The sequence below is a fragment of the Fringilla coelebs genome (genome assembly GCF_963513975.1).
Source record: "Fringilla coelebs genome assembly, chromosome: 2".
NCBI lineage: Eukaryota > Metazoa > Chordata > Aves > Passeriformes > Fringillidae > Fringilla > Fringilla coelebs.
In genome coordinates this window covers 38,240,364-38,253,047 of record NC_140029.1, presented here as the reverse complement: position 1 = coordinate 38,253,047, position 12,684 = coordinate 38,240,364, and the positions used below count along the sequence as shown (strand labels likewise).

The 12,684-nt window shown below is 48.3% G+C and overlaps 1 protein-coding gene across 2 annotated transcripts in view; it reads right to left on the bottom strand.

The window, feature by feature from the left end:
• FGF14 (fibroblast growth factor 14) overlaps positions 1 to 10,146 on the bottom strand; it is a gene marked incomplete at its 5' end in the record, with an annotated part of 376,843 nt that extends 366,697 nt beyond the window's left edge. For both annotated transcript variants that reach the window (XM_084223584.1, XM_084223586.1), the window contains one exon: positions 9,939 to 10,146. In XM_084223584.1, the coding sequence (XP_084079710.1) occupies positions 9,939 to 10,146 (208 nt within the window). The remainder of the gene's footprint in view (positions 1 to 9,938) is intronic.
• Between the last annotated feature and the right edge of the window lie 2,538 nt (positions 10,147 to 12,684).

Sequence of the window (12,684 nt, the reverse complement as noted above, 5' to 3'; positions counted from 1 at the left end):
ATCACAATTCTTCTATTCCCACTTCCTTGGTTCAAATTTCTCCTACCATGAGTAAACTTATTTCTTTTACCCAGATATGTATTACATAGGAAACTACAATAGTTTTTTTTTCCCTATATTTTCACTCTTCCACAAACATTACCTGAGTTTAAAGTCCAGTCTGAAAACAAAATAAGATCAACTTCAAAAAATGTGGTTCTTCCATACATACACTACATAATGACTTATTTGCTGTAAAATAATCCCATACAGCTTTCAGACACCCTGTTCCTTGGAAGATACCATGCTACAAGTTTCAAAGGTAAGAGAATTCATCTATGACATGTTTCAAAACTCTGTGCATATTATAGCCAGAGTTCAACAGTTCAGAACACAGGGTTTAGTGACACACAGTCACTGGCTCTGCTGCTAATGTCCCTGCTCAGCAGAAACCCTGGAGCACGTAGCACTGAAGAGGCATGTTACGACCCTTTCACACAATAATGTCTCCAAACTAGGCCATCAAAAGTGAGCTCAAAGGTGAACAAGGGGAATCAAAAGTGAGCCAGACCCAAACCACAGGCTTACTCTGTCTGTACCCTGCTGAGGGTATGGACACACAGGGCATGCCTTGCATCCACACAGGTTTTGCAGTTCTCTGGGGTCTCTTCTGCTTGTGTCATGGCCACAAGCTTCAAGGAGATACAAAGCACCAAAGTGAACAGAAAAGCCAGGACCTGGAAGCAACTTCCTACCAACACAAATAAGAAATGCTCAGCAATAATATCCAGAAAATTTCCCAGGATGCTGAGGAGTCCTGCTTCAACAGCAGCATCTCACACAAACCATTCTGTCCTCAAGCAAGTAATATCCTCAAATGATCCTCAAAACAAATGAAAAGGATAACATTTGTTATTAGGTCTTCTAAATCCTCTTGCTGGTTTTACTGTCTTTTCCTAATCAATCACAGTTACTTTGCAGCCTCTGCATTTCTTTACTTCTGCTATTGTTCTGTTACCGTAAATTAGCAGCAAGTGGGAAAACAACAATGTATACAGTTCATGCCCAACAAAAAAAAAAAAAAAGGTAGTCCATCAGCCTACCCTTCATCTATCCAAAATACCTATTACACCATTAATAAAATAAGCCTGTGCAGTTGTTCTGCTCATGGTCACTGGCTAATTATTCAAAGTGGTGGAGAGGACTTAAAAATATCTGAAAGAAATACAATTAAGGGCTTCTTTTCCTGAAAGACCTTATCCAAAGTAAAAAGGTGATATGCTTACACAAGGAGAAGGTGAAAAAACTCAAAGAGATGTGAGAGGCTATAATGGAGATGACAGAGTTTGGGATAGATCAAGGTCATATTCATAGAGATAGTAAACATCTGAATAAAGCCAGGAGACTAGCAAATGTTGGTTATGAAACCCTGTGTAACCAGATTTTTTCAGGCAGAAAGTCTCCTTCACATGGGGACAAACACAAAAAAAGAAAAAGGGATTTAAAACAGCAAGTGACTAGGAAGAACTCTCTCAGGGGTGCAAAGCTTTACAAATTTTAATCCACCTGTTAGTGCTACTTTAAAATATGGATTTTAGTGAAAGAGTCCAAGCCACAAAATTGCACCTGTGTTTTAGACATCCTAAAGGTAGCTCACATTTGAGATCTTTGGTTGGTCTCCTAGTGAGATAATCTGCCTACATCACATTTAGGTTCAGTTTCTCAGAAACTATTAGCTGTCTGGGTTTGACTTGCAATTTCCAGTTCCAAGAAAATCAGAACTGTAAAGTGGCTCTTTGTGTCATAAGTACTACAAATTAATAGGGACTATTATTAATTTAATCCTCGTTAAGATATTCCTGATAGGTTACTCTATAAGATACTACTGTATTAATGATTTAACTGATTTTTTTTTTAAGCATTTCCCTCATCTATAATTTTTTCACAGCTTTTCCCACATCTTTTTTTTTAATGTATTTTCCACTATGTTTTGCACTGGTAGCTCCTCTTCATCTCATTCAATGTCAATAAATGTACCTATACAGCAAAGAGTGATATGTGCAGAAACTACTGAGCAATTGTAGTGCTCTGTAGTACACTTCTTTAATGAGAAGCAGGAACTGGCAACTGTTTAATCTGGACATTTTCTTTGATTGTAGAGGGACATGCTTAGAAATACATTTACTGAAAGAGTAACAAGTCTGGCAAACTTGCCTTCTTTAAATTAGCATTTTCGTCTCAAACTTCATTAAAGGGCAATCAAATTCCTGCAAATTTCCTTTGCTAGCATGGGTGAGAAGCAAGAGATTTAAATGTAAATAGAAGTCTGCTTTTATATGCAAGCTGTCTCTCCTGTTCAAACCATTCAACAATGGTACGAAATACTAGTTTTCAGTCACACTAGAGCTCAATTCTTTAAAAGATTCTTCAAGAGAGTAATATTCCACTTGTTCCCTCAAGAGAAAGGACATTGTGAAAACATGCCCTTTTCAGGACATACTTCCTTATCCCACAGGCCTAGAAAATCCATAGAAATTAACTTCTTTTAGCTGGACAAAAGCAGCACATGCAAGGGGATGTGTCAGCTGCTACCTTATTTTTGTCCTCCTAAGCCAAAGATATCGTATACCCACAGCAAAGGCAAGTCAAACTGCAGAGGAACCAAGATGATAGAAATGTCCAGGATTTCAGGACAGTTCAAGGAAGGAAAAGGCACTATGAAAGAAGTGGTTTTCACCTGAAAAGCTCTCAATAATCAGTAATCACAAACATGGAGCAGGAAGAGCGATCTGTTTGGCTCTTTTTAGCCTCTGTTTTTCAACAGAAGAACCGAGGAGTACCCAGAGAAAGTGCAAACCCCTCCACATCCTTTCCCCACAGCACGTGGTTATGTAGAGCTCAGTGCCATGCAGTTTTTTGATGCCCAGAATAGAAATGCTGTTTGGTAACTGAGGTTGCTCAGCTCCTCCTTCAGAATCTACTACACACAGTGACCTGAATACAAGCTCCAACTTCACAGTCCAGGGACAGCTGAAAACTGAGAGGACAGGTGAGGGGAAGGATCAAACCCAAAGATTTGCCCATGTCTTACGTTTTTTCTTACACCACCTGATGCCCAGAGATGGAGACAGGACAGGATCAACAGGTAAGGCACAAATCCTGCACATTCTCTATCCTCACTATGTTCTCATCTTTCTAGAAGACAAAGCCATAGACAAAAAAACATGGATGACCCAATGAATTTCAGTGAAAAGTGAAGTATACTCCTCTCTCAGCTTAGTAAAATACAGGCCTTTTGGGAAACTCCTTAGAACAACGTTTTCACAGAGGATTACAATTTATGTGTATCAGTGTCCTCGAGCAAAAGCCAAAAAATTCCAATGGAATTAAAATGTTTAACCTTGGCTTGATTCTACTGTCTGATAGGACCAGGTTCATTTTAGTGCCACAAAAAGATTACGCCAAGTAATTTCCAAGACAGTGCCTACTGTATGCAAGTGCCAAACTTCTTCAGTGCAATTCCACATGCTGTTTCCAGTTAAAAGCCAAATAAGCAGGTGTCAGAGTGAAAAGACAAAATACAGATATTAAAATTAGACTATCAATTTCCACCAGCAACTATGTGCTACCTATTGCTATTTGACCCACACCACCATTCAATATTAACTCAAAAGCTTTTAAAATGTTTATTATGTTCACCCCAGTATAATACCTAAACTAGTCATTGAATTTTACTGCAGAAGGTGTTATTAATATGGCTTGTGCATTGAATATTACTACAGATATTATTATTCTGACTTCTTGATGCAGTTTCATCAGCAACTGTTTACTTTCCTTGTAACTATTCAACATGAATGCTTCTAAAAGCATATGCTACAAATACACCAAACTTGCATTCCATGTATCCATTAAATGCCTTTCACTTAATGATCTTACAGGTTTTGGCCTCTGAAAGTTCTTCTCCAGAGTCAGTGTGCTCCTGTTTTGGGTAACAGCTTTGTTAATTATTCACACGTTATTTTTCTTTGCTGCAGAGTATATTAAAAAGAATACATGGCTTACATTTCTCTTGCTGTGGGTTCAGTCCATCATGGTGCCAAGCACCATCAGTTCCTTTTGCAATTATTATTTTCAGTACTTCTGGATGGATCTACTGTAAGGATTCACTTCAAGAACACAATAATTTCTTTTAATTAATCTGAAGATGAATATACTCTTTTAAGCATTATATGGTCTCCAAAGAAAAGATTTTCTTCCTGGCTTAATTTGCTGTGACAATAGCAGCACACTGTCCAAGAAGGGGCTCTTCCTGAACTAAACTTGGGTGCAGTCTGACAAAGTTTATTCCCAAGTAAACTGTTCTCCTACTGTATGCACATATAAACTCTTTCTGTACAGTGGCAAGTAGCTCTTGGATACATTAATTGTACATCAAGCCACCTGCTACTTCTCAGCAATTTTTTTTCACAACAGAGATTGTAAAGTTTTATGATCGCTGGATGTTTTGTTACTCAGTGAGTTGTTCAGTAAACTAGTAATTTATCTTTGAAAAGCTATCATTCACTGAAACGTGAAAAACAAACTAAAGGGCCAACAGCATGCTTGTGCAATGTTCAGAAATTGCCTGCAACATCTAACAAGGGAGGGAAGGCATAGGTAAGTAAATAGTGGATCCAAAATCACAAAAGCTCTCTAAACCAGAACTTGGTAGAGAAACAAATCACTGCTCCCCAAGCAGCAAGGTCTTCCTTGACTGAGTGAAACATGCTCCAGCAGGACTCACTGTTTAGAGGCACATTTGGCAAACATCTGTAAATATTCAGTTTAATTTGCACACAACCACTTCATTTATCCATTTCCAACCAAGACTCAGAAGATCTTATCCTAAATGTTGACTGTTCCTATGGAAACCTCAGTAGTGACCCCACCAGCTACAAAATGCACCCTCAGAATCAGAGTAAAGGTCCAATTCCCATTTTTTTAGATTTATGAAGTCCTCTTGAAAAACTGGTTTCCAATTTCAAGCAACTCTCTCATCTCCAGATTATATTTTTACAGGCATTTACTGGATAGAAAATCTTTACAAAGGAACAAATTCAGAATGTCTAAATCACTCCTTTTTTAGATTTGAAGTCAATAGGAATTTTAGCTTAAAATTAATATACTTAATATAATCCGAGAAGGTTAAGTAGAATAAACATCAAGCTCAAATGAAAAATGCATACACATAAATATTTAAACCAATGATATCTGTAAATACATTTTTTGTATTTTCCTTAAGCCTAAGTCGTCCTTTTAATATTTGAATTCATTTATAAATGGCCCGTCATTAGCAGACATTGAACTAGGTGCAAACATTTTATTACAGTAGGGAGATGCATGAGCAGGCATAAATTTCACCCCTTAATAAGTAGAGTATGCAATTTAATTTGATCAAGAATAATTAAATTTGTACAAATTCAGGAAATGTATCCCAGGGAGGACAAAACTTCAATAGGTGAAATACATGTAAATAGGCAGTTTTACATTTGAGCAAGAGAAACAGACCATGCCTCAATTGCCACTACAGGAATTACAGTATTTAAGCAGTCAGAGCTGCTTTTTGGACCTACATGAAAGAAACTTCAAGGACCTGATCCCACAGCTCCTGTCTTTGTCTTTTGGTGGGATGTGTCCTTTCTATGAGTAAGGAAAGCAGTGGGGAGGCCAAATTTTTTTCAGAATTCAGATAAAAACACATATCTACCATATATGCTATGGGCAGGACACAAGCTTCCATTTCAAACAGATCCTCACATGGATGTGCTTAGAAACTTTTTCAAAATTATTAGCAACCAGGAAATACCAGACAAGCTATTTTGTGGAGTAGGAAATTAACATGGGACTATGCAGAGATTCCAGTTCAGCTGCAGCCTGGATTTCAGACTTACTGCTTTTAAAACAGGTTTTGTATTTGAAATTGATGTGAGATTGATACTAATTTCCTAAATGAAATCCTCCATTAGTAATGTATTTATAGTAATGCCAATTGCTATCTACTCTCCTGTCAACATCCCTGACTGTGTTGGAGAGATGCTTCTCCTTGGGAGTGAATGGAGAGGAAACCTGATCCATCCTCTGTCTGCTGGGTTGCCACCAGGAGTGAAATGTGATAGCAATTCCCGCCATGGGGGCATCTAGTACTCCAGCCAACACACCTCCCGTGGGCACCCAAACAGCTGGCATTTGGTTAAAAAAATCTATTCACTTGCTGGACTTGCTTCAAAAAGCAACCAGAGATAATCTTCTTTCCCACTCCTCCTCAGGCCCCAAATTCTCCCCGTGACTTTGCCATTCCCTTGCTGAAGATACCCAGTTTGGAGGCTGGGGATGGTGGTGGGAAAGACAGGAGGACAGTATCTTATTATAACAAGCCCTGGTTCAGGAGTTATGGTTTGGAGCAGTTTTTAACTATTTGTGAGAAAAAGTCCCTTTGGTATTGCACTTTTTAAAGTCCCCTCTGTGTGTAAAACAAGCAGGAAGGGCAGACTTAAACAGAAATAACTGCAAAAGCAAGTGAGGCCCAAGGAACCTGACACATGGCAAACATTTTCACAGGAGGCAGAACACTGCAGATATGAGGGGCTTCACTGCTTGTAGCACCATTACACTGAGGAACATCCAAAAATATTCAGCAGCTGAAAACACAGCCACACCTATTGATTCCCAAAGTTTTTCTCCTCACGAAGAGGGAAAGAGGTAAATAATTGCAGCAATCAAATGCAGCACCTCTATCGAGGATATCAAATCTGAAACTGAGGGGTTTCAGCCAACCATAAAACCAAAGCTTCCTGATGCAACCCTGCCAGAGACTTACACGCAGCCCTTCGGACTCCCCATCCCTCCCTGCCGCACTCGTCCCCGTCTCCAGAGCTCCGACCGGTGCTGGTTACCGGTGCCGGTGGGGCGAGGCCCCCGGGGACGGCAGGGGAGCCCGGGAGGGGGTCCGCACAGGGAGGGGGGGCTGCAGCCAGCGGTGGGGAGAAAACGCAAAGCAGAGAACATTTGGAAAGGAGCCACCCAGTCCCGTTTCTGGAAATAGACCAGCTCTAGGAAGGGACAAAAAAAAAAAAAAAAGTGCAGCAGGCCGAAAATAGCTAAATAAACTGCAATTACAGCCAGCGTCAGTTGCCTAACCTGCTGGATTTTCTGCACGGTTGGATCAGCGGCAGATGCTCGCTCATTTGATGACTTTTGAGACTGAAAAGCCCAGCGGCTCCCGAAAAGTTTGGCGGGCAAAGGGGGCGGGGGGCGGTAGCGGCCCCGTGCCGCAGCGGGGATGGGGTCTGCGAGCTGCCGCAGAGGGGGAGCCCCACGGCCCGGGGGCACCCGGCGAGGACGGGCATCGCGGCACCGGCTCCCTGCGCTCCCGCGGGCGACCCCAGCCTGAGTGGAGATGATCTGCCGTCAGAGCAACAGCGCCTGTGACCGAGCTACCAGCTAATCCGGCCAAGCGGATTATTAGCCTCCTCAGACAGATAGCCGCAGTTCGGCGCTCCCGGAACGGAGTGCCAGGACGGGGCGTGCGGCTCGGCCGGGCTCGGCGCCCCGGCTGCTCTGACGGGATCAAGTCGGAGCGGAGCAGAGCAGCGCAGACCGTGCGGGCGGGCAGCGAGACCGCGGACCTGGCCGGGGCTGTAGCACCCGCCAGGGCCCCACTCCGCGCCCCCTGCCCGCTCCCCCCGCCCACCTCGCTTGCTTAGACGAGCTCCCCCCAGTCCTTCAGAGGAGAGGGTCAGCCCTCCTCGGGCCAGTGCAGCCCTTAGCAGGCAGGGGGGCGGCGGGGGTAGTGCCGCTCCGGCCAGCCAAATCCATCCGTCGTCCCATGCAGAGGGAGTAGGGAAGTGCGGCAAAGTCCCCGGGGAGGTGGAAAGCTGTGCCGCGGTTGCCTGGCACTCCGAGGGACACAACTCGGCTTCGGGGGCCGATATCTTGACAGCCTGCCCTCAGCAAGGAAAGGACACGAATCTTTAGGGGTGGACCAGAGTGTGTGTGTGTGGAGGGGCATACGCCTCACCCCCGGGTATGCAAACTGAAAGGCCTAGAAACCACCAGCCCTCGTCCTGCCCCTGCCGCCCCCCTCCAAATCCCTTCCTCAGGAGCATCGCCTCTTGCCCAGAGCACCACGGCGCTGGAGCCGCCCCCCGGGGCTGGGGAGCCACGGCAGCGGGCAGGGCAGGCAGGGCCACGCCGCCACTCTGCTCTGTCCCCGCGGTCGCGGCCCCTGAGTGCGTGGCCCGGGCAGGCGGAGAGGGGCATCCCGGGGGCTGCGAGAAGGCGGTCGGCCGTCCTGACCCTGTCTGGCCCATCCCGTCCGGGGGGGGCACACGGCTAGGAAGTGGCCCCCGGCTGGCTGCAGTGCTAAGGGACGAGCGAAGGGAAGGGCACTTTGCGGGAGGCTGAGCGCAGCCTCCGGCGGGGCATTTCAGCCTCTTTGGTATGCTAAGTGGCTGCTTTTCACTGCTGCGGCAGCGGCGGGGGGGAAAGGGGCGAGACGAGCTGGCAAACGGAAGCCGGGGGCGGGGAAGGGTAAATCCGCCGAGGTGCCCACCTCGACTCCGCACCGGACCCGGGCTGAGCAAAGCAGCAGCCGGCAGCCCGGCTGCCTTTAAGGAGAGGGGTGCGGGCTGCCAGGGCCGCTGCTTGTTGATGTTGGGGTGTCAGGCAACGAGAGCCTATGATCTACTACACTGCAGTGCCAGCGTCAGGAGCCTCCTGCTCGGGAGCTGCCACTGCAGGGCAGCCGGCACACACACACCAGCGCGCACACACGGCATCCCTCCCTTCGCAGCCCGGGCTCCGGCGGCTCTCGCCTCCCCAGGCACGCAAGTGCTTGCAGACAACCTGCCGGCCGGGGTGAGCGAGGAAGGCGGCGTGGGGGACCAGAGGCCGGCGGGAAGGGCCGGTATTTCCCCAGAAAATCTCCCGGCTCCCCCGCCCGCCGAGCATCCCTTCTCGCCCACCTTGCTCGCCAAGCCGCGGGCTTGGCCGCACGGACGCCCCGAGCAAGAGGGATGCAACAGCAGCAGCGTGACCCCCAGGGACCAGGCGGCCCAGAGCACCTGCATTTGCATTTCTTATGTAATGTACTGCAAGTTTCCCCCTCGGAGCCGGGCTGAACCGAAGCGCATGATCCCGGTGCCAGGCAGACATAGAGGCGGACGCAGAGACACCGATGTGTGGCACAGAGGGGTCATCCCGGCAGCGAGAGGCGGAGGAGCGGCACAGCCAACCCGGCGGTGCTGCTGCTGCCGCTCGGCATAGCTGGCTGAGTTGCCGTCTGGGCACAAGCCCCAAGAAAGTGTCCATCCCCTTTCCTCGCCACCCTCCACCCTCCTGGCCTTGGGTGCCGAGGGTGAGTGGTAACGGGGAGCCCCCAGGCCGCGGGAGGGGGGTGTCTGGCTTGACTTTAGAAAGCCGAGCGAGGCGGTGGGTGGGTGGGTGTGCGTGTGGGGTGACATACTGCAAGCTATTCAGAAAGTGCTGTGCAGGACGCGAGCCCCGGCACACTCACCCACCGCAGGCAGGGCCGGCTAACACCAGCACAGGAGAGCCAGTCTCCTCTTCCCAAAACTGACTGGGGGGGCTCCCGCGGTCGGGAGTGGGGGGCTCCACCGCCTTCCCCACAAGAAGGGTACTGATGTAAAAGTTTCCTCCTTGGAAATAGCACATAGGAACTAGGAGATGCCGGCTGGGCGAGGGTCGCCTTTGATTTTATTTTTTTACCCCTTTTCGGTGGTGACAGGGGCTGAGGCTACTACAAACCGCTCCTTGCTTATTCATACATGTATGCACATGCATGTCCGTGCTGGCCTCGATATATCCCCCCTTCTCCCCTCAGCAGGATTGCAGATCTACCTCGGCGAGCAACAGACAGGGTAGCATTAAAGAAAAACAACGCATTGCAATGGATTGCTTACCAGTTGGGTTCTTGTTTTTCTTAAGACTCTTGCCACAAAGACACTGCAGCATATGCGATCCTTTGCTGAAAATGTTCCAAAGAAACCACATTGATTTGGGCGAAAAGCAATCCAGCAGCTTATACACCCTGAGAAAGAAGAGATCCTTGTGGTTGCATAATAATAAATTGAGATCAGTTCTCCTGAAGAGGGGCACCAGTTTTATCATAGAAAAAGCGATTATATTCCGATCTTCTCCCAGTTTTTTTTCCTCACGTGGTGTATTTCTTTGAGACTTTTCAACGGATGCTTTTTTTTCAGCCAGGCTGAACGGTTGTTCCCCCTAGACCAACAGTGAATTATAACCAAAAGCGTGGAGAGCAAATATAAGGAATCCCTTTTTTCAGCGTGAAGCCAAACGAAAAGTAAGGTAGTGAAATCCCAGCCGAGGCCAAAACCTCATCGGAGACACCGGCAAAACGCGGAAGAAAGATCCCCAGAGAGAAAACCATAGCCTGGTACTTGACTGCTAGGAGGATGGGTGGATCTGCAGAACAAAAGCCACGGCAGGATCCATCCTACTGAACGACTGCCATTGTGCAGCCCCGCGGCGGGAGAGCGCACCGCCAGCACCCGGCGAAGCCCGGCTGAGGCGCAGAGACCGCTGCCGGCCGCGGGCGCGGACCCCGCCCGCAGCCCCCGCCGATGCCCCGCAGCCCCCGCCGCCGCCCCGCGACGCCGCCCGCCCTCGCCCGCGCGGGCCGCTCGCCTCCGGCCCCGGCTGCCGCTGCGCCCGCTCCGCCGCGCAGGAGGCAGCACCCCCGCCCCGCGCCGCCCGCCGCAGCCTCGGCGCCCAGTCGCCGGCGGGCGCCGGGGGAGGAGGAGCCGCCGAGCCCCGCCGGCCCCGATCGCCGTCACGTAGCCACGTGCGGCCCGGCCCGGCCCGGCACCGCCCGCGGGCAGCACGGGTGGGCTGCCCCGGGCCGCCTGCCGAGCGCGCACCCCTGCCCCCCTCGCACGAAGTGCCCCGGGCCCCGAAATCTGTCCCTGCCCCGAGCGTGGCTCTTGCCCGTCTCGGCCATGCCGTGGTCTCAACGGTCAGGAATGACCAAGGCAGTCGCGAACTGAATAAATCAGCCCGAGAGGGGTGTTTCTTTCTGCAACCTGCTGGCACCAGACCTAGAGAGTGTCCTGGTGAGATTTGGGGGTTGCCCCAGCAGAGGCAAGCGCCGTATGTCTCATGGTGTAATGATGCCACGAGCGGTGGAGTCTTGGGCCGGGAGTGGGGTTCCCGAGTACCACAAATCCCCAGAGAGGCAGTGCTAGCACAAAGCACCTGCTGCGCAGCCGAGTTGCCAACACGGCCGTGGGCAGACGGACCGGCTCCTGAGCAGCGCCAGTCAATGCTCTCCGTAGGCCCACCCAGGGAGCGCTGTCGTGTCCCCAGCCCTCCCTGGCCTCTGCCGGAGGGCATCGCCAGCCAGCCCAGAGCGGTTGCACCCACGCGTGGCAGTAGCGGCACTGGAAGAGCTGAAGTTGATGCCCATGTTTTCCCTCTCCCCTTTAGAAGCTCTGTCGACTGTTTGGATACTGGAAGATGTTGGGAGATAGGACAGAGAGCATGAACAAATGAAGGGAAATACTATGAGGTAGTAAAAAAAGGAGCTGCTGAGAAGAGGGTGGAAGGAGAAAGCAGGTGGGAGAACACAGGACAGTGGCCAGCTCCCTCTCCCTTTCTTTCTCCCTCTTCCTGTCCTCCATTTCTCACTCTTTTTCATTGCCAAAGTATCTATATCTTCATTATCATCTTTACGTCTTTGAAGAAATGTTTGTTCTTTGACCATTTTACTTTTTCCAGTATCAGAGTACAAACTGGAAGCTCCAGGAAACTGTTTTCATACATGGAATCTGTAATAATATTCACATTCCTTTAGACACGGTCAGATGTTGGTGTTTTTTCCTCAACCCATGGAAATTTGCATTACTCAAGGAAGTGTAAGGCTAAAATACAAAAAATGCAGAAGTTTGTGTGTGTACTTTTTCTGCCTTGCCAGGATCGGTTGCTTATCAACACTGAGAAATGCTTATAGTCAACATTTGGTCAGCACACACACACAACAAAAACCACCAGGAAAGTTTTAATTTCAATAAGATTCTGGATTTATACATATAGATGAGATGCTTGGTTACTAGGTCCTCATCTACATTATATTTAAGTATCACTACCCTATTTTACCAAGATAAACAATTACACATAGGAATGAAGTGCTATATTGTGAGAAGTAGCCCATGGAGTTTGCAGAACTTTGGAGAGTTCCTACCTCTGAGCACCCAAGTTTGTGGAAATAAAAAGAAGATAGATTAAATGTAAGAAAAATTAGAGTGAGGCAAAGGCCACAGAGGTGATACTGCTTTTTGCAAAGTGTCTCGGTCTCTTGTTCTGTCACCTTGGCTGTGCTGCCTGGTGAGCTAATGCACTGTCCTGCCCGGTGTGCGGGTGTTCCACAGGCTGCTGGGAAGACAAGCTGGCTCAGCCACCTTGCAGCCAGCTGGCTGGGAGTTCACAACAGCCCTTGTGCTATTCATGCTAGCTCATATGTCACAACTCTCCACAAACATAAAACTGATCTAGAGTATTCCCAAAATATCTGGGGCCTGTGTCTATCTTCTCTTGACCACAGGAGCCAACAATATGCAGCTGGGCGCAGCCTGTGATCTGTAGAAAACAAAAAGTTATTTACCAGCTTCCCACCCAAGTAATTGGTAT